Raw genomic sequence first — 26,791 nt, 5'->3', positions numbered from 1 at the left:
GCAGGAAGAACAGCTTCCTTTAAAGTGTATGTTACCCTCATTATTTATTTGTTTTCTTCTGTATTTTATAAATCATAGTCTATAAATCCCATGTACTTCTTTCTGCCAGTCACCTTTCTTCCTTGTTCTAAACTGACAACACAAAGCACAGAAGCTGATCTGTGTTAATGTAGTCAGTTTTCATCCTTTCGCTTGCCATTCTAAGGTACAGGACACTGTGCAGACACACAACATGCCTGTATTGAATAGGTAGTCCCTGTAGAGCTCAGTGAGAAGACCTCTGAGAACTGATTTGGGGGAAAGAGACACACCCCCTTCACACAGCACACAGAAACAGAGCTGTGGCTATCAATCATATGCTGTGTGCTAGCGCTCCCTCCTCATCACCTTTTTTACCTCTTGGTGTCAGGAAACCTTGTCAGAAGTGATTATGTGAATAGCATAGAGGAACAAGACAGCACAGAGAAGTGACAGTGCTCTAGACTGAAACAAGTACCCACTGTAGAGGGATATGCTTTGTTCATATTTCGTGTCAGATGTTTACAACCACTTTAATACTTATTGATCAGATTTACATGAGATGGTCATACATACAGACACAAACTCACCTATTTTAGAAAATGTGACAACAACTATAGTATCCTTTAAAGTGTTACTAAACCCAGGACCCTGCATTCATTATATCTGGTCTCCCACAGTACACACAACATGGAAATGCAATTATTTTAGTAAATATAAACTGCTAAATATCTTTTCTCATCAGCAGTTAGAGCAGTCTTGTGACTTTTATCAGTGTCCAGTCGAGCATTGGTTAAAGTCTGTAGGAATATTTTGTTTCTGCTCTAGGAGGATGCAGAACCACTGACCTCTGTCTGGACACTGCTGATGGGAGAGTGCATGTGATCAGCACAGGGCCAAAGAAAAAAGCCTCTCTAGCAATACACACCAAACTGAGCATGTGCAGAGTGACTCCACAAGATATGTCTTATCAGGAGATAAAAGGGGACACTGGAAGAAGAGGAGGATCACAGAAGTCAAGATCAAACAGCGTTTTTATACAATGCAGTGGATTAACCCCTTAGATTCCACAGTGAGTATAACAAGCATGCTTTACTGTATATACAGACTGATTTTACTGTTGTGGGTTTAGTAACACTTTAAGCTTTTCCTTTCTAGCAACTTATAGAACTTATTTTAGTCTTTAGATAAAGCTCTAGTGTTACAGCAGCCTAGTATATTCTGGTCTTTTTTATGCCAGCACTGCAGTATCACTTGGTGATGTGGCGAGTCCCATAAGTACAGTACAAGCTGATGAGGTGGCGAGCACAAGTAGTGTCCTGCAGCCAACAAAAACTTGCACACAGGCCCATAGAGCCCCTAGTATCCTTCCGGATGTGCTTGCAAATCCTGATTGGCAGCCCACAGATTCTGCAGCACCCGTACTTCCCCCATTCACTGCTCAACCCAGAATTCAGGAGGAAAAAGCTAATTTAAATACTCCCCTTGATTTTATGGAGCTGTTTTTCACAGAAGATTTGTACAATTTGATTGTGGGCCAAAGCAAATTATATGCTCAACAATATATTGCCGCCAACCCAAATTCAAACCTTGCTAGACCACTTGCATGGAAACCTATTACAGTTTCCAAATTTAAAACTATTTTGGGCCTAACCCTGAACATGGGCATTACAAAAAAGAATGAGTTGCGGTCGTATTGGTCCACAAATCCGATTCATCATACGTCCATGTTCTCTGCTGCCATGGCCAGTCATAGATATGAAATGATAACACACTCTGTCATCCTCGGGGTGACGCTGAACATGACAGGCTCTACAAAATTCGATCCCTCAAACCACCTCACTGAGAAATTTGCAGATGTGTATAAGCCCCAGCAAAACATCTGCGTGGATGAGTCCCTCATTCACTTTACTGGCCAACTTGCATTCAAACAGTACATCCCCAGCAACCGTGCCAGATATGGGGTCAAATTGTATAAACTCTGTGAGAGGGCCACAGGCTATACCTACAAATTTAGGGTTTATAGGGAAAATACAGTGAAGTACTGCCCAGACTACATGGGGAGCAGTGGCAAGATGGTTTGGGACTTGGTGTTGTCTTTGTTCCGTAAGGGGTACCACTTATACGTGGACAATTTGTATACAAGCGTGCCAGTATTTAGACATCTGTACAATCTTGGAATTGGCTCATGTGGTACCGTGCGTCCTAATCGCCGGGGCTTCCCTAACGGCTTGTAAATACCCAACTTAGGGTGAGAAAGCCTGCTTGAGGAATGATGAATTGCTTGCAGTGAAGTGGAAGGAAAAAATGGGATGTTTTCGTCCTGTCTTCCATTCACGCAGACATGGCAGTCCAAATTAACACAGTGTCTGGCGTTGTTGAGAAACCCCTCTGTGTCCACATCTATAACCTTAACATGAGAGGGGTGGACTTCAATGACCAAATGATAAATCCGTACCTAGTTTCCTGGAAAGTTCAACACTGGTACAAAAAGGTGTGTATTTATTTATTTCAATTGGCTATATATATAATGCTTTTGTAATTTATAAAGCAACTAAACGAAGTGGATCCTTCCTAAAATTTCAGGAAGAGATCATCACGGCCCTTTTGTATCCAGAAGGTGCTGTAGCCCAATCCTCAAATCCAGATGCAGTTAGGCGGCTGCATGAGAGGCATTTTCCGGATGTCCTCTCTTGTACCCCAACCCAAAGGTCACCCCAAAGATGATGTCATGTCTGTAGCAAACACTGACTAAGATGCAACACCCGCTTTTTTTGTCCCTCTTGTCCTGGCCAACCTGGTCTCTGCCTCAAGGACTGCTTCCATCGCTACCATACACTAGTGGAGTATTAGTATAGGGCACAGCACGGCACAGTTCAGGGCACATATTCATCATCCTCACAAAGGGTCTCAAAGGATGTTAGTCAGGAAACTGTCCATCACATTTTGAGAGACCCAAAACTCAGAGGTTGTTACAAAAAAAGTTTTAAAAAATAATAAAATAAAGTAAAAAAAAAAATTTAAATTTAAAGAAAAGTTGTTTTCATTGAGTTTTATTCAGTTGAATTCTATTGTTACTTTGTTTTATTGTTAACTGTTTGCTTTACAGGAACACCATTCACATGTTGGTTTATTGAGTTAATGTTCTATTGTTACTTTGTTTTATTGTTAACCATTGTTTGTTTTGCAGGAACACCATTCAGCTGCAGCACTGAACTGTTTATTCTGCCAGCAACAGGGTCTTGCTCTCAGAATATACATCTGCTCCCACTCCCGGCTCAGTTCGCTGTGGCGAAATGAACCGGAAGATCGGCCTCCTTCTCCCTCCCGCAGTCTCCTGGGAACATCCACAGGTCCCAGAAGACTACCGGGCCAATTAGGAAGCATAGCACGACTCGCGCATGCGCAGTGGGCACCAGGCTGTGAAGCTTCAAGCTGTCACAGCCTGGTGAACACAGTTGAGATGCCGGCACCATGGAGGAAAGTAGGTGTGTGCAGTGCTGTTAGATGAGATTTTTCATCCGCAGTTAAAAAAGAGCATATATGCCGAAGCATGGGGGCCTGGGGTGGCCAGTGGGTGGATGGCCCCTATGCTTCGGCATATATATTTTATAATATTTGTTGGCACATTTCATGTGTGCCCACAATTAGGAGTGGATCCACGGCGGTATATTCTAATGGTGGGCATACCAAACACTTTTTTGTCACAGGCTGCATACAAAAAAAAGAACATAGCATATACACCCAACAAGGACCAGCTACTAGTACATCACTGGACTTTGAGTGGTTATACCAGGATGATGCCTGCAGCTGCAAGCATCATCCTGGTGTCGTTTTATTCAGCCGGCGATCGGCTTTCATGTACAAGCAATCCTAGTGGCTAATTAGCTGCAGGATTGCTTTTACAAGCAGTGGTAGAATATGCTCTCCCTCCCCCGCTGCCTTCCACTGTCTTCTTGGGCAGTCCCGTGCCATCGGGGGAACCTGAGAATGCAGCCGGTGTTTCTGCCAGCTGACCATAGAGCTGATTGGAGACCGGAATGATGCCAATCATCTCTATAGTCTAAGAAATCAGAAGCTACGAGCATTTCATCAATTCAATTTCGCAGGATATAAAAGCACCATTTGTAAATTGATAAAGCATCTGATCACACCGATCTTGGTGACATTAGATAATGTAAGGGCAGAGGAGATATCTAGAGTCTGACAGACCCAAGATTTCTCAAAAAAGAATATATGACACTTTGCATTCCCTGTGATAGCATTAAAAGTGATAAAAAAAAATGAAAAGAGACAGTGTCAAAATAATTAAAAAAACAGAATAACTTAAAAAAAAAAAAAGTACCCTCACTTCCCCTTCCCCCCCGCGCGCACCTGCATGCGCAAGCATTGACCCCGTGCCAGTATGTAAACAGCGGTTGCACCATGCATGTGAGGTATCACCGCGAACGTCAGATCAAGGGCAGTAATTCTAGCACTAGACCTCCTCTGTAAATGTAAAATGGTAGCTTGTAAAGGCTTTTAAATCATTGCCTATGGATATTAAAAATGTATGCAATTTGTCACCATTGCATGGGGCATGCGCAGATTTAAAGCATGTCATGTTTGGTATCTATTTACTCGGCATACTATCATATTTTATACTTTACCAAATAATTGGCCAATATATTGTGTTTTTGAGCATTAAAAGTAAAAAAATATATATTTTTTTAAAATTTGTGTTTGAAAAATCACTGCACGAGTACTCTGTTACATAAAAAATTGCAGCACCCACCACTTTATTCACTAGGATGTCTGCTTTAAAAAATATATAATTTTGGGGGTTCAAAGTAATTTCCTAGCAAAAAGTACTGATTTTTTTCATGTGAACACAAAGACTTGGTCTTCAGGTGGTTAGAAGAGTGAATGATGTGTGGCATAAACTTCTAATGCCCCCACCCCCCAAAACGACCCCTTTTTGGAAAGTAGACACCCCAAACTATTTGCTGAGAGGCATGTTGAGTCAATAGAAGAATTTATTTTGTTACCTTGTTACAAGTTTTTAGAAAATTACCATTTTATTTTCTTTACACAAAATTGTCACTTAAATGATAAATTGCTCACACATGTCATGGGTATATGTGGAATTACTCCCCAAAATACATTGTACTACTTCTCCTGAGTATGGGGGTACCACATGTGAGAGACATTTTGGCAGTCTAGCCAAGTACAGGACCCCAAAATCCAATAAGCACCTTCGGGCTTTTAAAACGCTTTATTTCCTCATTACACTTCCAGACTATCTATCATAGTTTGGGAGGCCTTGAAATGCCAGGACAGCACTAAATCAACCAATACCAATAGTAGGACCCTCCCCCCCCCCCTCAAGTAGACACCCCAAGGAATTTGATAAGAAGCATGGTGGGTATTTTGCAGATCTCGTTTGTTGCCACAAGCTTTTGGAAAATGAAGAAAGAAAACAAAAACATCTTGTTTCTTTTCTTTTTTTGTATATTTCAAAACCTTGTGAGAAAAAATGAGATCTGCAAAATACTCACCATGCCTCTTTTTAAATTCCTTGGGGTGTCTACTTTCCAAAAAGGGTTGATTGGGGGGGGTGCTATCCTGGCATTTCAGGGCCTCCAAAACTGATAGTTAGTGAGAAAGTGAAATGAGGAAGTTACGCACCCTCAGGCTTTCAAAGTGGTCATTGGATTTCAGGCTCCTGTATGTGGCTAGGCTCCCAAAAAAGTCTCACACAGGCGGTATCCCCATACTCGGTAGAAGTAGCAGAATGTGTTTTGGGGTGTAATTCCACATATACCCATGGCTTGTGTGAGCAATATATCTTTTAAGTGACAGCTTTGTGTAAAAAACAAAAAAATGTTTGTCTCACAAAAACTTGTGAAAAAAAATAAATTCTCCATGGACTCAATATGCCTCTCAGCAGATAGCTTAGGGTGTCTACTTTCTGAAAAGGGGTCATTTGGGGGGTGTTTGTACTATCCTGGTATTTTAGCACTTCATGAAATGTGATAGGCAGTCAGAAAGTAAAAGCTGTGTAAATTACAGTATCTATACCATAGGTTGTAGATGCTATAACTTTCACACAAAGCAATCAAAATACACAAATTGGGATTTTTTTTACCAAAGACATGCAGCAGAATACATTTTGGCCTAAATTTATGACAAAATTATAGTTTACTATATATTTTTTATAGCCAAAAGTAAAAAAATATCGTTTTTTTCAATATGTTCGGTCCTTTTTTTTGTTTCTAGAGCAAAAAATTAAAAATGCACAGGTGATCAAATACCACCAGAAGAAAGCTCTATTTGTGTGAAAAAAGGACATAAATTTCATTTATGTACAGCATTGCATGACCGCGCAATTATCAGTTAAACTAGCACAACACTGTAGCACAAAACGGCATAAATTACAGTATCTATTCCATAGTTTGTAGACGCTATAACTTTCACACAAAGCAATCAATATACACTTATTGGGATTTTTTTTACCAAAAACATGTAGCAGAATACATTTTGGCCTAAATGTATAAGTAACTTTGAGTTTACTAAATATTTTTTATAGCTGAAAGTAAAAAATATTGTTTATTTTTTTCAAAATTTTCAGTCTTTTTTTGTTTATAGCGCAAAAAATAAAAAGCACACAGGTGATCAAATACCACCGAAAGAAAGCTCTATTTGTGTGAAAAAAAGGGCGTAAATTGCATTTGGGTACAGCATTGCATGACCACGCAATTACCAGTGAAAAAAGTACAGCATGTAGCAAAAAATGGCTTGATAGTGAAAGGGGGTAAATTCTCTGGAGGGCAAGTGGTTAATATCCATTTTACTAATGCTAGCAGCATGAGGATTAAGAATAGTCCATGTTGATTGAGAGAGTGAAGCTCCGCTTTATGTAGTGTTTTTGGTTTGTGCTGCTAAGATGCAGTGTAGTTCCCCTTTAAGTACTTGTTTCAGGAGCTTGAAAGGGGCATTGTCATACAAAACTGTGTAGGAGGGAGATTTGTACAGCAAGTTAACAAGAAATTGAGTGTACAATCATTGCAAAAGCAGCCTCTTACACAGCAATATATGTGACCGTTTTTTTGTATGTGCAATCACTAAAAATGCAAGCTCAGCCAGCCAATTGAGACAATGCAAAGATCTGAAATATATTTAGCAACTCAGTTGAGACATCATTTCACTCAAAATACACAAACAAGAAGTGGACAGGTTTTATATTCTCACTGAGTTACTTGTGAGCAGCAGATCAATCTGTTTTATTAAATTCACCTAATATCTATCTGCTCCCATTTTGCATTGCCTTGCTGCGTTATACAGTGGGGCAAAAAAGTATTTAGTCAGCCACCAATTGTGCAAGTTCTCCCACTTAAAAAGATGAGAGAGGCCTGTAATTGGCATCATAGGTAGACCTCAACTATGAGAGACAAAACGAGAAAAAAAATCCACACAATCACATTGGCTGATTTGGAAAGAATTTATTTGCAAATTATGGTGGAAAATAAGTATTTGGTCAATATCAAAAGTTCATCTCAATACTTTGTTATATATCCTTTGTTGGCAATGACAGAGGTCAAACGTTTCCTGTAAGTCTTCACAAGGTTGGCACACACTGTTGCTGGTATGTTGGCCCATTCCTCCATGTAGATCTCCTCTAGAGCAGTGATGTTTTGGGGCTGTCGCTGGGCAACACGGACTTTCAACTCCCTCCAAAGGTTTTCTATGGGGTTGAGATCTGGAGACTGGCTAGGCCACTCCAGGACCTTGAAATGCTTCATACGAAGCCACTCCTTCGTTGCCCGGGCAGTATGTTTGGGATCATTGTCATGTTGGAAGACCCAGCCACGTTTCATCTTCAATGCCCTTGCTGATGGAAGGAGGTTTGCACTCAAAATCTCACGATACATGGCCCCCTTTCATTCTGTCCTGTACATGGATCAGTCGTCCTGGTCCCTTTGCGAAGAAACAGCCCGAACGCATGATGTTGCCACCCCCATGCTTCACAGTAGGTATGGTGTTCTTTGGATGCAACTCAGCATTCTCTCTCCTCCAAACATGACGAGTTGTGTTTCTACCAAACAGTTCTATTTTGGTTTCATCTGACCATATGACATTCTCCCAATCCTCTTCTGGATCATCCAAATGCTCTCTAGCAAACTTAAGATGGGCCCGGACATGTACTGGCTTAAGCAGGGGGACACGTCTGGCACTGCAGGATCTGAGTCCCTGGCGGCGTAGTGTGTTACTGATGGTAGCCTTTGTTTTGTTGGTCCCAGCTCTCTGCAGGTCATTCACTAGGTCCCCCCGTGTGGTCCTAAGATTTTTGCTCACCATTCTTGTGATCATTTTGACCCCACGGGGTGAGATCTTGCGTGGAGCCCCAGATCGAGGGAGATTATCAGTGGTCTTGTATGTCTTCCATTTTCTAATTATTGCTCCCACAGTTGATTTGTTCACACCAAGCTGCTTGCCTATTGCAGATTCAGTCTTTCCAGCCTGGTGCAGGTCTACAATTTTGTTTCTGGTGTCCTTCGACAGCTCTTTGGTCTTCACCATAGTGGAGTTTGGAGTGTGACTGTTTGAGGTTGTGGACAGGTGTCTTTTATACTGATAACAAGTTCAAACAGGTGCCATTGATACAGGTAATGAGTGCAGGACAGAGGAGCCTCTTAAAGAAGAAGGTACAGGTCTGTGAGAGCCAGAAATCTTGCTTTTTTGTAGGTGACCAAATACTTATTTTCCACCATAATTTGCAAATAAATTCTTTCCAAATCAGTAAATGTGATTGTCTGGATGTTTTTCTCATTTTGTCTCTCATAGTTGAGGTCTACCTATGATGCCAATTACAGGCCTCTCTCATCTTTTTAAGTGGGAGATCTTGCACAATTGGTGGCTGACTAAATACTTTTTTGCCCCACTGTCTATAGCATTGATACTTTCATAATAAAACTTGGCACACCTAGGGACCTTGCTTGGTTGCTAGGATGCTGGCTGGCCACACAACATCACTGGTTGCTAGGACACTGGCGGCCAGGCCTCACACTGTCATTGGTTGCTAGGTTTGTTATGGTGTAGGTGCCCACCAATGACAACTAATGATGCTGTGTGGCCCAGAGGCCTAGCATAAACAGGGCTGAACATGCAGGAGTGTCCAATATGAACACCGTGGCCTCATTAGTGCCCTCGCCATGTGGCAGCTGCCTCAACTGGCCTCAAGAGCCCTGCTTGTGGTGCACTGAAAAAAAAACAGTTTGGTGCATTTTTGGCCTGTGAACATGCATAAATAAATACATTGGCATGTTCAACCGAAAGCACATCAGCGCACTCATTAAAGATCCATTTATAACACAAGCACCTCCACCTGCCAGGGCTTTGCGCTTATTCCCAATGCCCCAAACATCTAGGGTGCTCCTTTTTGAAAACAAATTGAACCAAATATCTAATGCTTAGGGTATGGCCTACTCTCCTTGCTCTCCTCAGCTCCCTATTGACTTTAAAATATGACAGAGGATAATAATAGCCACTAGGTAGCCAAAGTAGCTGACTATTAAAGTGTTACTAAACCCACAACAGTAAATTCAGTCTGTATATGCAGTAAAGCATGCTTGTTATACTCACTGTGGAACCTAAGGGGTTAATCCTCCGCATTGTGTAAAATGGATGTTTGATCCTGTCTTCTCTGATCCTCCCCTTCTTTTGCTGTTCCCAATCCATCTGCTGATAGTACAGAGTCTTGGAGGAAAGCTACACATGCTCAGTTTGGTATGTATTGCTAGAGAAGTTTTTTTTTTTCTTGGGAGAGTGCATGTAATCAGCACAGGGCCAATCAGAGGATCAGGGGTTATGCAGTCTCATAGGACAATAAAGGGAGAATGAAAACTCTCCCTACAAGCTTTAACCAGTGCTCTGCTGGACACTGAGAGAAGTCACAAAACTGCTCTACCTGCAGAAAGGGTATTTAGCAGTTTACATTTCTAAAATAATTGCATTTCCGTGTTCTGTGTACTGTGGGAGGCCAGATATAGTGAATGCAGGGTTCTGGGTTTAGTAACACTTTGAGCCCGGGTTCACACTATGCGGTGCGGGACACAGCATGTAATTTGCACAGGAATCGCACCGCATTCTGGTGCGAATTTCAAGCAAATGTCTGTGCGGTGTAATTTGAGCCATACACTTTGTATGGCTCATATCGCATCGCATCCACACCAGAAAGGTGCAGGACCTTTTTTTTTTAAATCCACGCCAGAATCGCATCGCATGGGTGTTCTTACCCATGCGACGCAATTTCTGCCAATCGCATCGCGTTTTGCTGTTTCGGGGTGCCATTAATTTATCACCGACACTCGCACCAGATCACATGAACGTAATGCGATTACAAAGCGGTGTGGGATTCACAGTGTTTCCCGCACTGCAGTGGTGTGAATCGGGTCTAAGGGTTGGATTACACCTTAGACATACATGCAGTTTTATAATACCCTAGCTTTAAAATATCTAGTTATTTTACAGTTCTAGCCATTAACCATTTCCCTTTATCGTCCTGTCATGTGACAGCTGTCCTTTTGCTTGTGATAAAATAATAGAATTATTGTGATAAAATAATAAAATAATAGAATTCCAGCCAAATGTTTGGTTTTTTTCTTCTTTAGTTTTTGTTAGGGTGAGGAAGACTTAGTTGAGATTCACACCTATGCAGTTTGCGTTTCATCCAGTTCTGCAGTGCGTTTTGCGGTGCGTTCTGCGTTTTTTGCACATGGGTTTTTGACGTGTTTTGCGTTTTTCTTGTTGTTAGGCAGATTAAAGCATAAACCGCATCAAAAATGCAGCAAAAACACAGCAAAAATGCACTACATGCTTTTCTGCAGCATTTCCATTGAAGTCTATAGAACTAAAAACACAACTTTTTTGCATTCAAAAAAGTCCCTGATCCTTTCCAAAAAACGCGTCGGGTGAAAACGCGGAGATGTGAACGTGCCCCATAGGAAATCATGTTAAATGGACTGCTGTGCGTTTCTGCAAAACACTGCGGAAAATGCTTAGGTGTGAACCTAGCCTAAGAAGCTTTGTGAGGTTCTTAGATTGTAAGCTCCAAAGAGCAGGGCCCTCCTAACCCTGTATTGAACTGTATTGTCTCCCGTTATATTGTAAAGCGCTGAGCAAACTGTTTGCACCATATAAATCCTGTATAATAATAATGCTGTCTGTGTTCCCTTTGAAGGCATTTCCCTTTAGTTCCTGTCCCATTGACCACAGTCTCAGGGGAAGTAAGAAGAAATCTATCTAAAGTAGAGAAGGTGAGCAATAAAAACCTTATTTGTTTTCTAGCTCCTTTCCACACCACTAAAAGGGGCTTTTTTCCTGTTTGTGGGGTCAAGTCATTAATGGTTATCACATGCCATACTTGTGTTTTCTGTTTATTTTATATATTGTATGTTATAATAAAAGAGTCAATGCTTTAAAGTACAATATCAAATTTGCTGTAAATACCACAAATTCAGGAAATACATGAGGTAAATAACGCATAAAAATTGAGATGAATTGTTAAAGTTGAATTCCAGGCAAAACCTAACCAGCCTTATAGCTGTCCCCTCCTTACACCTGTGCTAACTAACCTGTGTAAGAAAGAACTATATACTTACCTATTCTCATCTTGCTCTGGTCCAGTCATGTGATCCGGCTCCCTAGTGTCAGCCAGTGCAGCAGCAGGGGAGAGGAGGAAGCGCTGACAATGGTTGGGACATCAGAGCCTATGGGTGTTGTCACCACACCAGCACATTACCAGCCATTGTCGGGGTGCTCTCCCCTCTCTTTTACTGCCAGTGCAGGCTGATACAGGAGAGATCACAGGTCCCGACCGAAGCAGCCTGAAAATAGGTAAGTATAAAGATCTCCATTATGCAGGTTAGTCAGACCTAACCTGTGTAACAAAGATGTATATATTTACCTATTTCAACCTGCTCTGGTCCAGTCACATGATCCAGTTCCCTTGTGTCAGCCAGCGCAGTGCAGGAGAGAGAAGGGAGCACCGACCATGACTGGGACATCAGAGCCTATAGGTGACGTCACCACGTCAAGACATTACCAGCTATTGTCAGAGCACTCTCTCCTCCCTTCTACAGCCAGTGCAGGCTGATACAGGGGAGATCACAAGACCGGACTGGAGCAGCCTGCATATAGGTAAGTATAAAGATCTCCATTATGCAGGTTAGTCGGACCTAACCTGTGTAAGAAAAATGTATATACTTACCTATTTTCAGCCTGCTGTGGTTCAGTCACATGATTTGGCTCCCATGTGGCTGGGACATCACCACGCCAAGACATTACCAGCCGTTGTCCGAGCACTCTCTCATGCAGCCATATATATGTGTGTGTGTGTGTGTATGTGTATATATATATATATATATATATATATATATATATATATATATATAATATATAATTTACTGTGCCTTTAAATTTTGAAGAGCGTTTGGGTGGGAAAAACAAGTATCACGTGACCTGGGAGATAATTCAGGATCTTGCCAGCTGGTCAGTGTCAGCACAAGGAGACCCCCCTTCCCTTTGTTACAATGCACATTATATGGTATTGTCACCCTTTACATTTTAAGGGGGGACTGTTATATTAGTTTGGTTTGTGCTCGAGTCCTTAATGACTGAGCTATTTGATTGTTATTTGATAAGAGAAGTATAAACTTGATTATTTCTAGTATTTGTTATTATTTATTTAAATCAATAAAGTGCTGCGGCCAAAATTTGCCATTAAAGATTGCATGTGCGTATTTATTTAAATGGTTAGATATTTGGTATTTGGGAGAGGGAGAAAAGGTGTGGCCTGCATTCCCATGCCTTTCCTTTGGTCCAGGTTTACACTGATGTGGTGCGGAATTCGCAACCAGTTTCTGTGCAAATTCTGCACCACATCACAAGCGCGAACTGCTGCGGGTGTGTATGTTAAGTTAAAAACACCCCAAAATGGGTTCGCAAAACGCGGTGTGATGTGCAGAATCGGATCGCATAGGTGTGAATATCCATGCAATCCGATTCCAGTGCGGACTGTGCGAATCACATGCAATATGCCACACTGCAGAAGTGTGAACCCAGGCTCATTCTCGGGATTATAAAAAGCTGGAACCATGTCTACCACATTCTGCTTGTCTGTAATCACAATAAACCTGTAATTACATTAATGTGACATTCACAAATGTCCTTCCTCACCAATACAACTTTACACATTGCAAGGAATTCAGCAAACTTAGTTATTATTATTATTAATTATATTGTTATTACAATATAAAGGGAGACAATACAGTTCAATACAAGAGGGATAGGAGGGTCCTGCTCCATGGAGCTTACAATCTAGGAGGGAGGGGCTGGTAGTAAAAAAGGTAGTAACTGTGGGGGATGGACTGGTAGGAAGAGTAGAAGATTCCATTATTAGCTGAGGGCAGGATAGGCTTCCTTGAAGAGATAGGTTTTGAGAGATCACCTAAAAGTGAGCAGTCCTCTTCCGCCTCCTCCTCTTCCTCCTCTTCTTCCTCCTCCTCTTCCTCTTCTTCCTCCTCTTCTTCCTCTTCCTCCTCTTCCTCTTCTTCTTCAATGGCTCTGCCTGTGTGTGCATGCTGGGAATGGCCACTTGTAAGGTTGTAGTTCTAAATAGGAGCGTGCACAAAGTGGAGACTCTGGCAGGACTCCATAGGTCTCGGCAGGCACAGGGGGCACCCACCTACCCGAAGCCAGCCAGTCTGGCCATGGCACATTTAGCACAGCAAAACAGAGGGAAAATGTTTTAAAAAGAATAATGAGGTCATGTAAGTCCTACTAGAAGCATCTCATTAAGGGTCAGTTCACACTACATGCGTTTCAGTTGCTTTTTTTTCTGCATTCAAAATGCACAGAAAGTAGGTTATATGGTGGTCAATGTCACAGTTCACATCAGTGCTTGCAGTTCCAGTGCGTTCCGGTTGCAGACAAAAACAGTAGAACAGGCTACAGTTTTCCTGCACATAACTATACTGGCACACGTAAAATGCATAAAAAACGCACTGGAACACACCAAGCATGCACTGGAATGCACATGTCCCTATTTAAATTGAAGAAAAAGAGAGGGGGGAAAAATGAATTGTAAAGCATCAAAAATGCACCGGAATACGCCAAAAACACAGCAAAAACACACAGGAATGCGTCAAAAACGCGCATGCAGAAATGCATCTGGACTGCGTTTCTATAACGTGAACCAGCCCTAAAAAGTGGCTTTAGTCACTGGTCACACCGCTGCGATTTGTATGCAACTTCAGCACGATTTCAGGTGTGATTTCTGTCTTGCAATTTGCAGTGCGATTTCCATTATATTCTATGTATGTGAAATCGCAACAAAACTGCAGAAAAAGTAATGCAAGAACTACTTTAGAAATCACACTGCAGCAAATCGCACAAGTTAAGACACTGACATTCACATTCATTGGATTCGATTTCAGGTGCGATTTCACTGGTCACACCGCTGCGATTTAAAATCACGTGATTTGTGTGCAATTTAGCATGTTTTTAGGTGCGATTTCTGAAGACTGTTGCTGCTTGTGAAGATTTTCAATGATTTCTTGCAATTTGCAGTGCGATTTCCATTATATTCTATGTATGCGAAATTGCAACAAAACTGCAGAAAAAAGTAATGCAAGAACTACTTTAGAAATCGCGCTGCAGCAAATCGCACAAGTTAAGACACTGACATTCCATAGTCATTAGATGCAATTTCAATTCGCAAATCGCACCGGTATGACCGGGCACTAATGCTTGGTTCACACTGGATGCGATTTAAACTTGCGCGTTTTGCTTGCAATTTCACTGAAGATTTCCCAATGATTTCTTGTGTTTTCCATTGCGTTTTGTAGTGCGATTTCTATTGTAGTCTATATGTGAAATCGCAACAAACTGCAGAAAAAGTAATACAAGAACTACTTTTGAAATCACGCTGCAGCAAATCGCGGATGATAAAACACTCACAATCACATTCATTAGATCCGATTTCAGGTACAATTTTAATTCCCAAATTGCACTTGAAATCGCGGCTAACACCCTGTTCACATTGGTGCAACTTGGCATGCGATTTGCATGCCCTGCGACTTGCAAATTGCATGCCAAGTCGCACTCTATTGTCCACAATTGGAGTGGCCAAGTCAGAGCCGCACCGATTTCAAAAGTAGTAGATGCACTACTTTTGGTGGGATTTGCATAGACATCTGTATCAGATATGTTCCAAATCGCACCTGAAATAGGTGGGTCCCCCGACTTTGAAATTGTGGGACTTCACTGTAAGTCGCACGATTTCAAAGTTGGGCTTGATGTGAATGGGGGCTTAATGTCACATTAAGAATTTTTGCTTTGCTGTAACAGTGCACGTATCAGTGCAAATCTTTTAATATTAGTACTTAATGTAAACACATGATCCATCTCCGTTCTATAATAAGAGACACCACACCCTCTGTGATCCTTTGCTGTTGATCACACATGTGCGGTGCGGATTGAAGCTCAGGTTTCACAGCTACTTGACACAGTTGTTGTTCAGCGGTTCAGGTCAGATTTACATCAGGTGAAACCATTAAGGTCAGGTTTACATCAGGTTCAGGTCAGGATTTTATCCTATTCACAACTGATGACGTGCAATTTAGAAACAGTTCCCATAGAAGTCAATAGCCTATAATCTGAACATGAACCGGCCTGCACTGCTCAGAAATCGTACATGACTCTTTTTCAATCCGCACCGCAAGTACATCGAACATATGTGAACAGGCACCATAGGAAGCAATGCTATTTCACATTATATGCTGATTGGATGCGGCTCAAAGCGCATCCAATCCGCATATATATGAACCGGCACTTAGACCAGCGGTCTCCAAACTGTGGCCTGAGGGCCGGATGTGGCCTTTTGCTAGCCTTTATCTGGCCCTTGGGGCACTATTCCTCCCACTGACACCAACAGTGGGGTATAATTCCTGACACTAACGATGGGGCACTATTCCTCGCACTGATACTAATACCGGAGTGCTGTTCCTCCCATTCATACCAATGATGGGGAACTATTACTTCTCCTACTGCCCACAGGCACTATGTAACCGATCACCAACCCTAAGGCAATGTTTATTCTCACTGATGCTGGGCCCGGGACATTTTCTACCCCCACTGGCCACAATCTGGCCCCCTTAAATCTGAAGGACAGTAATCTGGCCCTTTTAAAAATCTGCTTTAGACATACAATTTCTAAGTGCATTAAACCAAAGTACATTTCTGGGTGTGTCATTCTGTTCAACAGATTGCCTTTTATTATTATTATAATTGTCTTTTATACTCAAATTCTACTTATAAGAGCCACAGAGAACCAAACAAATAAGCAGAGCAGTGATAATAATAAGAATTGCAGGGAAAGCTGTCTTCAGATTATTTTTATGTGCATGAATAAAAAAAAAATTGCAAGGAAAAAAAACAACTGAAATTATTACAAAAATGAAGATTGCACCGATACCGGTATCAGTATCAGTGCCGACAAGAAGCATTTGCAGGAGTACTCATGCAAATGCTCCGATACTTCAAATCGATACCTTTGTGGTGTGATCATACAAAATTAATGGGCTCAAGCTGCTCTTCAAAGAATCACATGGGCAGCTGTGGTGCGATTTGCAGTGCAATTTGAGCCTTTGAGCACTTGAGCACAAGTATCGGTATTAGTACGATTAAAAAACGGTATCGGTGCAACTCTACAAAAGACGAAGGACCCTCTAATATACCATAATAATAAACCTGTCTACTACCTGCTTAATTCCAACTTTGCATACAATGAAAAATGCATAAAGAGCAGCGGTCTTCGGTGAAAAGCACGTGAAAGCATTTCTTAGATTGGATGTTATAGCCAGCAAAGGCTGAATGGAAAGTTTGACTTTTTGAGAAACCTAAAACATGATGGGTGACCTTACTAACTAAAAAAAGACGTCAGGTAGATACAAAGGTAGGAGCCAAACTCAACCCCTAAAGGAAAAGCTGAGATTTGCACATAACATCAGCTGCCTGTATCTTGGGATCGAAGGATCATTCTGCATGTGGTTTTCATTAATGCAATGTCTGCTTAATTACACCACATGTTCGTATTTGTATTTCCTCAATTTGCAATACTAATTACAACATTGCGTGTGCAATACTTTACCTAATTAACTAGGCTGAAAAAAAGTTCATCCATCAACTTCAAAATCCATAAATCCATGCTTGTAGAAGTGTAACCTTACAGAGCAAAACAGCACTGCAGATGTTATACTGAAAAAATATAATGAGGGTATGTATGTGCATTAGGGCAATGCAATTATATCCTCCAGTAGTATATAATAAAAAGGATACAAGCGAGCGCTAGGTATCAAGCCGCTCGCATAAATGTGAAACCTCTTACCCTCTAAATTAATATGTAAATAGATATGCAGTGCTAAAAGACAATAAAAGTGAAATTAGTGCAGGCGCTTTGTAGGACTAAAGGTGATCAAAATATAAAGTGAATCGTCCAAAGTTGACGTACTGGCAAAGTGAACAAATAAATGTATATCAGATGTAATAAAGTGACTTGAGTGATTTTTTTACATATATTTATAAAGTCCAGCAATAATGTGATCCGTGTTGGTGAAATCCGTGACTAGAGCTAATAATGTGATTGCACTCACCAGAAGCGCAATTTAAAAGCGCATTTGTGTTAATAATATCCCGTCATGGTCATCTGGGTATGGATAAGGATGGTGGAAAACATCTGGCACACGTTCGGCATGCAAGGTAACTTCAGACCTCTCTCACAGTATCCAGGGACTTCTTGTCAGATCTCATAGACCACCGGATGGGAACACAGTAAGAACTGGGGAATCTCCACCTTGGAGGCTCGTCAATAACGAGCCAAAGATTAAAGTGCTTGATAGTGCAGTATTTTATTGAAATGTGGCAAGATAGATGATACAGAGTTGGAATAAAACTCACATCTGGGTTTTGGCAATGTAAGATGGCCGCTGGCCTTCCATGCGGCCTCTGCGGCATGACGTCACAACAGCTAAGCTCCTTTCTGACGCATTTCGTGCTCATGCACGTTTTCACCAACATGGATCACATTATTGCTGGACTTTATAAATATATGTAAAAAATCACTCAAGTCACTTTATTACATCTGATATACATTTATTTGTTCACTTTGCCAGTACGTCAACTTTGGACGATTCACTTTATATTTTGATCACCTTTAGCACTACAAAGCGCCTGCACTAATTTCACCTTATTGTCTTTTAGCGCTTTATCTGTTTACATATCCTCCAGTAGCATTAGTAGGGCAGGACAGAGTATTCGATAGTGATGGGCTTTATGTTCGAGTTGAACACAGGAACGGTAAGGGCATTCAATGGGCACTGCGCACTTACAGTGCATTGTAATTGGCCAAAGCACTGCACCTAACCACAGGTCAGGTGCAATGCTTTGGCCAATCACAGCGCATGATGGTGTCACAAGGGGGTGGGGTAACACCACCCTCTTGTGAGGTCATTGCGGGATAACCCCACTCCCTTGTGATATCATCACAGTATATAAAGTGTTACTAAACCCACAACAGTAAAATCAGTCTGTATATGCAGTAAAGCATGCTTGATATGCTCACTGTGGAACCTAACGGGTTAATCCTCTACATTGTGTAAAAACACTGTTTAATCCTGACTTCTCTTTTCCTCCCCTTCTTTCAGTGTCCCCTCTATATGTAAAGCACTGCGTAAATTGACAACGCTATACAAGTATCTGATACAAATAAAACAAAAAAAAAATATTGAACTTAGAAACTAGACAATTGAAAGTAGAGTATTAGACTGTTGAACATACAAGAAAACACCTTTGACTCTAAGATCGTGCACAATTCAGACTGAAGGTTCAGTAAGCCAGGACAGTTATCTCACAGCAAGTAGCTCCTTTTCATCACTCTGATATTCTATTCTATGGGATTTTGCAGTCCCACCATTACGAGTTTAGTGCAGTAGCAATTAGCCTACCCTTTTGACATAACCAGTACCTAGCTCTCCTTGTCAGGTCCCAGGGATAGCAATCAATGTTGATTCTTTCTATTGCAGCCACAGAGACCATTTTTTTAGGGAATCCCCTCTGTTTGTAACTTAATTTCTCCCTCCAGAAATGTTTTTTTTAATAACAAAGTCATTTGTATAAATAGATTTACAAACTGAATATGGATAGTACAGCACACACGTGTCCAGGTTCTTAGGTCTTGTGCACAAACGATAAAAGTAGACTCAACTGTCATAGTACATGGTAATTACGGGAAGCATTGATCTTACTTGGGATTTAAAACAATCTTCCAGCCATCTGCCAGCCTTGACAGTTATCTTTCTATAGCACATACCAGACACACTAATCTTATCTATGTCACATATTGTAATACTGCATGTACAAAACGTCTTGGAAATGTACTTTATTTCATTTTTTGCATATTTTCTGTGATTATTACTTATTCAGGAGTAAATATTTACATTTAAAAAAATAAAACATAACATGTTTTAGTATGGTAATTAGAAAATGTTGCAAATACTGTAGATACTTCATATTTACATTTTGCAGTCAAACAGGTGGGTCTGGGGCTCCTGCGGTGCAGATAGCGATGGCATCTCTAGACTTTAGGAGCGGTCAGAAAGTGTAGAGCTGGTGTGGGGCTTTCTTATTAGACAGCCCAGCATGCACTGTACACTCTGAGACAAGGAAGAACCCTGCATTAAAGCTGAACTCCAGGTATAATCTCTATTGCATACTTACTGTACATTAGTCCATCCGTCAGGGGCTGCTGAAGAAACTGGCAATAACTGTAGTAGTTGGTTCTACTACAGTAATAGCCTCAGCCTTCTTAGCCCTACTCATGTTCTGTACAAGCAGCTTCCCCTCTTCACATTGATCACAGGGAATCACTCATTGCCACAATTCATAGAACACATTTGAATTTTTTCAATGAATATAACGCATTCTCGTCCAGATCAGAGAATGGCTTGTATTCATTCCAAAAAAACAAGGCATTCAATGAATGGCGGTAGTACTGAGTGAACAATTCCACATGCTCAGTGTACAGAGAGGAAGCCGCTTGGTACAGGACCTGAAAGACTATGGCTATCACTGTAGTTGCGCCGATTGCTCCAGCAGCCCCTCAAGTATGAGATATGCATATTTATACTGTTCCAAGCTGGACCAACATAAGTATTCAATAAAGATCATTCCTGTAGTTCAGGTTTAAATGTTTATTTGTAAAATGGAAAGATAAATAATAAAAATTATATAAAAATGTAAAACGTTTAACCATAAAAAAGAAACAAACAATCAAAAACTTGTTTTCTTTCATTAGACATGACTACAGCAACCTATAAAACTTACTAAAAACTATTAGCCAAAGCTGGCCATAGATGGGTAGAATTTGGAACAAAAATTCTTGGGAGAAGAAAGTTCTAAAAAAAGTTTGATTGTTTAACTGCTTCCATGCTGTCCTATAGCAGAAATACTGCTAAAGGGCAGCACAAGTGCACAAAATCACATCCTACCCGCGCCACCATTCGCGGCCTTGGCTCTCAATCATTGGGTCCCAGCTGGTGAGTCCCTGCCGGCTACTGGCGTTCTCCAAGTATTACCAATGGGAAAGAGACCTGTATGTAAACAATACAGATCTTTCCCGTCAGTTCCTGCACACTGCTTTGTATGGTTCTGCATAGCAGAGCCATACAAAGCAGTGTGCTCACAGTGAATCACACACACAGCCCCCATAGTAAAACAGCAAACAGTTAACCCTTTGATCACCCCACATGTTAATCCCTTCCTGCCAAGTGCCATTAGTACAGTGTCAGTGCTTTTTTTTTAGCACTGATTACTGTATTGGTGTCACTGGGGATATCAATAACACCAAGTCAGTTCCCCCCAGTGTCAGAATGCCCGCCGCAGTACCACTATAAGTCACTTGATCGCCGCCATTACTAGTACAAAAAAAATGTTTTTTTTTTAATCCAGTACAGTATATATACCGCCATTTGTAAACACTATAACTTTCACGTAAACCAATTAATTTACATGTATTGGGATTTTTTTTTTAGCAAAGACATATAGCAGAATACATTTTTACCTAAATTTATAACGAAATTTGATTTTTTAAAATTTTTTTACTGGACATGTTTTATAGCAAAAAGTCAAAAATATTTTTTTTTCAAAATTGTTTATAGCGCAAATCAAATACCACCGAAAGGAAGCTCTATCTGTGGGGGAAAAAGGACATAAATTTCATTTGGGTGCAGCATTGCATCACCGCGCAATTGTCAGTTAAAATAACGCAGCGGCGTATCTCAACAAATGGCCTGGTCAGGAAGGGGGGTAAATCCTCTGGAGGGCAAGTGGTTAAATGGGCCAAATCAACGGTCGTTTCCAACCATACTGACAAGAAAATTTGAAGGAGCAGGATGTAAATGTTTTCTTGAATAAACAAATTTCGAACAGTGTGTGCATTTAATATTTGATTTTGGAATTAATAAACTTTACATAATGAAAGCCACAAACAAAATCTTTCGACTGACAAATGTTCTGAGAATTTCTGTATGGATTTTACTAAGCTTTTTTCCTAAGAATTTTTGCTCAAAATTCTACCTATTTATGGCCAGCTATTTATGTACTAAACATGACATTTTATTATAATGTAATATTCCCAACTTAAAAGTTCCTCATATGCAGAATTCCCCTTGTAATTTCTGTATCTATATAAATGTATAGTAAGGTTTCTGAGCTGATGAGTACTGAAAGTATTGTATGTATATGTTTGGTATCGGTGTTAAAGCCAGAAATGTAAAAGCATGCAGAAAGCTTCCAATAATATATTGATACTTTTGATTTATACGAAGAGCAACTTTTATAATATAGCACATGTAAAATGTTCACTGGACATTCAATTCAAAACAAAACAATACAACAAAACAACAGGCAACGCATACTTATTTTCAAAGGAGAGCAGTTATTTGGAGCTATGTCCAATACATTTGAAATTTACAAACAAAATATCCTCATCCTTGTGTTATAGCTTTGTGAAGTGAGCCTACATGTCATATACTGCATAGTTTAAAATGAATAAAATGTAGTAATATATAAGTTTTAAATGTTATTTATTTGGAAAGTCACTCAAAAAGTGAAGTACCACTGGCTCTCTCCCTCCACCAAGCTTGTAACCAAGCTACATTAGTGTATATAGATCCTAATACGCTGAACATAGCAGCCTCCATTAAAGGACAAGTTATCAAGATTATGTATATGTATGGCTAGAGCCATATAATTCTGTGATATTTGCATACAGGTAACATGAACATGTAATAGAAATGTTAGTAAAATCCCCTTTTTAACCACTTTATGACCACCCCCACCTGCATTGTACTGCGGACTGGCGGCTGCCGTAAGCAAAGCAACATACGTGTACATTGTCACCTACTTCCAGGTGCGTGCATGCCCCCCCCCTACTTCCAGGTGCGTGCGTGCTCCTGCTGTGATTGTACACAGCAGGAGCCAGTCAGCATGTCCCGGCCAACGATTCACATCCAGGACCTGCTGATCGGCTGTATACAGTCACATGAGAAACTGATAGACCTCTTAGTAAAAGCAGCACACATTACACATAGTTAGGCACACATTTGACCCCTGTTCGCCCTAGATGTTAACCCCTTCCCAGCCAGTGTCATTAGTACAGCAACAGTGTATAGTAATATCACTGATCACTGTATTAATGTCACTGGTGATGGCAGTAGCAGTTAGTCAGTGTCAGTTAGTATCAGATTGCCTGCCACACTCCCGCAGTCCCATTATAAGCCACTGATCACCGCCATTAGCAGTATAAAAAAAAATTCTAGTATATGTATCATAGTTTGTAGACGCTATAACTTTCATGCAAACCAATCAATATACACGTATTGGGATTTTTTTTAAATCAAAGATATGTAGCAGAATACATTTTATCCAAAATTTATGAAGAATTTTTTTTTTTGTTGGATATGTTTTATAACAAAGTAAAATATATATTTTTTTCAAAATGTTCAGTCTTTTCTAGTTTATATCGCACAAAAAAATCTTTAAAAAACACAGCAGTGATCAAATAAAACCAAAAGAAAGCTCTATTTGTGTGGAAAAAAAGATACAAATTTTGTTTGGGTATATGGTTGCATGACCGCTCAATTACCAGTGAAAGAGGTACAGCAGGTAGCAAAAAATGGCTTGATCGTGAAGGGGTAAAATCTTCTGGAGCTGAAGTAGTTAAAGAATCCTTTATTTGTGCAATTTAAGGCATCATTCCCTCGCTGATTGAGGCTCATTCACACTGCCACATTGTGGCTGTACACCATTAATAGAAGCGTATATTTTGTGCTCCTGTAGACTGGTTTGTGCGAATGTAGTCTGGTTACTGTACAGCCTACCATTTACATGCATACAGGGACAGAAGCACAGTCCTTTATACAAACTGCCTTGACACTAGATAGAAGTGTCAATTGAGGCTCTGTGAAAGTGATGAATGGTAAAATGTGTCTTACCTGGATTAAGTTGTGTCAATCTGGGTATCATCCTAACATTGTCAGAAGTATAGGAGAGGGATATCCATATCGCCAAGAAAAGAACTCGATACATGTTCATCATGAGCTATCACAAACTGAAGGGAGAGCTAGTTGCGTGCACTACTTCAACATATACGTCTCCCTCTAGTGACAGATATACAGTTGTGTTCAAATAATAGAAGTGTGTTGAAAAAAGTGAATAAAGCTGAAAATCCTTCTAATAGGTTTTATTTCCATACACACAAATGCATTGGGAACATTACACATTCTATTCCAAATCAAAACATGAAGAAAAATACATCAAATTTGTGTTGTTCCTCTAACAAAATTGAAGAAAAGTGAATATTAGACTGTTCAAAAAAAATAGCAGTGTTTGTATTCTTCTTTACAAACTCAAACATTCACTATATAAACTGAAAAATGTTTGAAGATTTTGCTTTCCTTTGAATCACTTAACCATTAGCCGCCCGGCCAATGGCCGTTTGGCGGCTTCAAAAGTGCTTCTGCACTCCGGGTGCACGCCATTTGGCGTGCTCCCGCACATGCGCAGTTTGCGCTAATGCAGAGTGGCGCAGCGGCGCGATCTGTCACCGGCCGTGTACCTCAGACACGGCCGATGACAGATCTGAGTAGCGGCCCCTGTTGCTGGTACCATGTGACCTGCTGTGACCAATCACAGCAGGTCACATGACAGTTGTATACAATGGATGGCTTCATTCATGATGCCATCCATTGTATACTAGTGCATAGCTGTGAATGGTCACAGCTAATCACATGCACATGTCATGTGATTAGCTTTGACCAAAAAACAGCTAAGCACAAAAAAAAAAAAAGCTGAATGAATCCATTTCATTCAGGTAAATGCTTGCTTATAGCAAAGTAATTCTTTGCTATAAGCAAATTGTGTAAAAAAAAAAAAAAAATACTGATCACTTCCCCAAAGTAGTACAATGTTACTATGGTAACATTGTACTACTTTGGTCATAGTAAAATATGAAAAAAAATATTAAAAAAAAAAAAAAAAAGTAATAAAAAATTAAAAATAAAAAAATATATATATATATTTTTTTCATACTGTCACCAGTCAGTGTCCCTGTTCACCGCCATGCCAGTTATATGATGACGCTGTACTGCACTGGTGACAGTATGTAAAAAAAAAAAAAAATAGTGAAAATAATTTTTTTCATTTTTTCATTTTCCGAAAAATTATGACAAAAAAAAAAAAACTTCAAAAAACTCGCCATACCTCTTATGAAGTACGACGGACTGTCTACTCTGCAAAAAGGGGTCATTTGGGGGATATCTGTACTGTTCTGACATTCTTAGACCTCAAGAAATTAGATTGGCTGTCAGTACTTCAGGATTGATCAATAATCAGATCTATACCATAGTTTGTGAACTCTATAACTTTCCTACAAACTAAATAATACATCCTAATTTGGGTTATTTTCACCAAAGACATGTAGCAGAATACATCTCGGCCTAAATTTATGAAGAACAATTATTTATTTGTAAACTTTTATAACAGAAACAAAGAAAAACGTGTTTTTTTTCAACATTTTTGGTCTTTTTTTGTTAATTTAGCAAAAAATAAAAACCCCAGCGGTGATTAAATACCACCAAAAGAAAGCTCTAGTTGTGTGAAGAAAATGGTAAAATTTTAGTTTGGGTACAATGTTGTATGACCGCGCAATTGTCATTCAAAGTGTGAGAGCGCTGAAACCTGAAAAATGGCCTGGGCAGGAAGGTGTAAAATTGCACGCTATTGAAATGGTTAATATTTAGTTGTATAAGCTCTGTTTCTGAGAACTGCTGTACATCTGTGATGCATGGAGTCAACCAACTTCTGGCACCTGTGAACAGGTATTCCAGCCCAGGATGATTGGACTACATTCCACAGTTCTTCTCTATTTCTTGGTTTTGCCTCAGAAACTGCATTTTTGATGTCACTCCACAAGTTTTCTATTGGATTAAGATCCGGGGATTGGGCTGGCCACTCCATAACGTCAATCTTGTTGGTCTGGAACCAAGATGTTGCACGTTTACTGGTGTGTTTGGGGTTGTTGTCTTGTTGGAACACCCATTTCAAGGGCATTTCCTCTTCAGCATAAGGCAGCATGACCTCTTCAAGTATTCTGATGTATTCAAACTGATCCATGATCCCTGGTATGCGATAAATAGGCCCAACACCGTAGTATGAGAAACATCCCCATATCATGATGCTTGCGCAACCATGCTTCACTGTCTTCACAGTGTACTGTGGCTTGAATTCAGCGTTTGGGGGTCGTCTGACAAACTGTCTCCGGCCACTAGACCCAAAAAGAACAATCTTACTTTCATCAGTCCACAAAATGTTGCCTCATTTCTCTTTAGGCCAGTCAATGTGCTCTTTGGCAAATTGTAACCTCTTCAGCACATGTCTTTTTTTCAACAGTGGGACTTTGCGGGGGCTTCTTGCAGATAGCTTGGCTTCACATAGGCGTCTTCTAATTGTAACAGTACTCACAGGTAATTTTACACCTTCTTTGATCTTCCTGGAGCTGATTGCTGGCTGAGTCCTTGCCATTTTGGCTATTCTTCTATCCATTCGAATGGTAGTTTTTTGCTTTCTTCCATGTCTTTCAGGTTTTGGTTGCCATTTTAAAGCATTTGCGATCATTTTAGCTGAGCAGCCTATCATTTTCTGCACTTCTTCTTTATATGTTTTCCCCTCTCCAATCAACTTTTTAATCAAGGTACGCTGTTCTTCTGAACGACCCATTTTCCTCAGAATTTCAGAGAGAAATGCACTGTAACCAGCATGTACAACATTTGCTGCCTTCCTTCCTTAAATAAGGGCAATAATTGCCACCTGTTTTTCAAAGAATGAATGACCTCACTAATAGAACTCCACACTATTATTGCGAACATGCCCTTTCAATTAGTGATTCCATTACACAGAATCAGCAGCATGCATGTCATGACTGTTGGGTCTGTTGGATTTCTATTACTCTACTACACCTGCTAGTAAATTATTTGCCATGTAGAAATATCATTTCTACCAAAAACAGTGATTGATCAGGTTAGTGATGTCTGACTGCTATTATTTTGAACTGTAACATTTACTGTATAACATAAAGCAAGCAAACCCTATACCAGTGAAGGCGAACCTTAGAGACCGAGTG

At 40.3% G+C, this 26,791-nt stretch overlaps 1 protein-coding gene across 1 annotated transcript in view; it reads right to left on the bottom strand.

Moving 5' to 3' along the window:
• SEMA7A (semaphorin 7A (JohnMiltonHagen blood group)) overlaps window positions 1-23,706 on the bottom strand; it is a 77,588-nt gene extending 53,882 nt beyond the window's left edge. The window contains exon 1 of the mRNA XM_089671374.1: window positions 23,607-23,706. Coding sequence (XP_089527500.1) covers window positions 23,607-23,706 — 100 coding nt within the window. The remainder of the gene's footprint in view (window positions 1-23,606) is intronic.
• Window positions 23,707-26,791: the final 3,085 nt, after the last annotated feature.

The sequence above is a fragment of the Staurois parvus genome, unplaced genomic scaffold (genome assembly GCF_062004578.1).
Source record: "Staurois parvus isolate SC_StPar_1 unplaced genomic scaffold, SC_StPar_1.0 ptg000105l, whole genome shotgun sequence".
In the NCBI taxonomy this organism is placed as follows: Eukaryota; Metazoa; Chordata; class Amphibia; order Anura; family Ranidae; genus Staurois; species Staurois parvus.
This window is presented reverse-complemented; position numbering and strand designations above follow the sequence as displayed.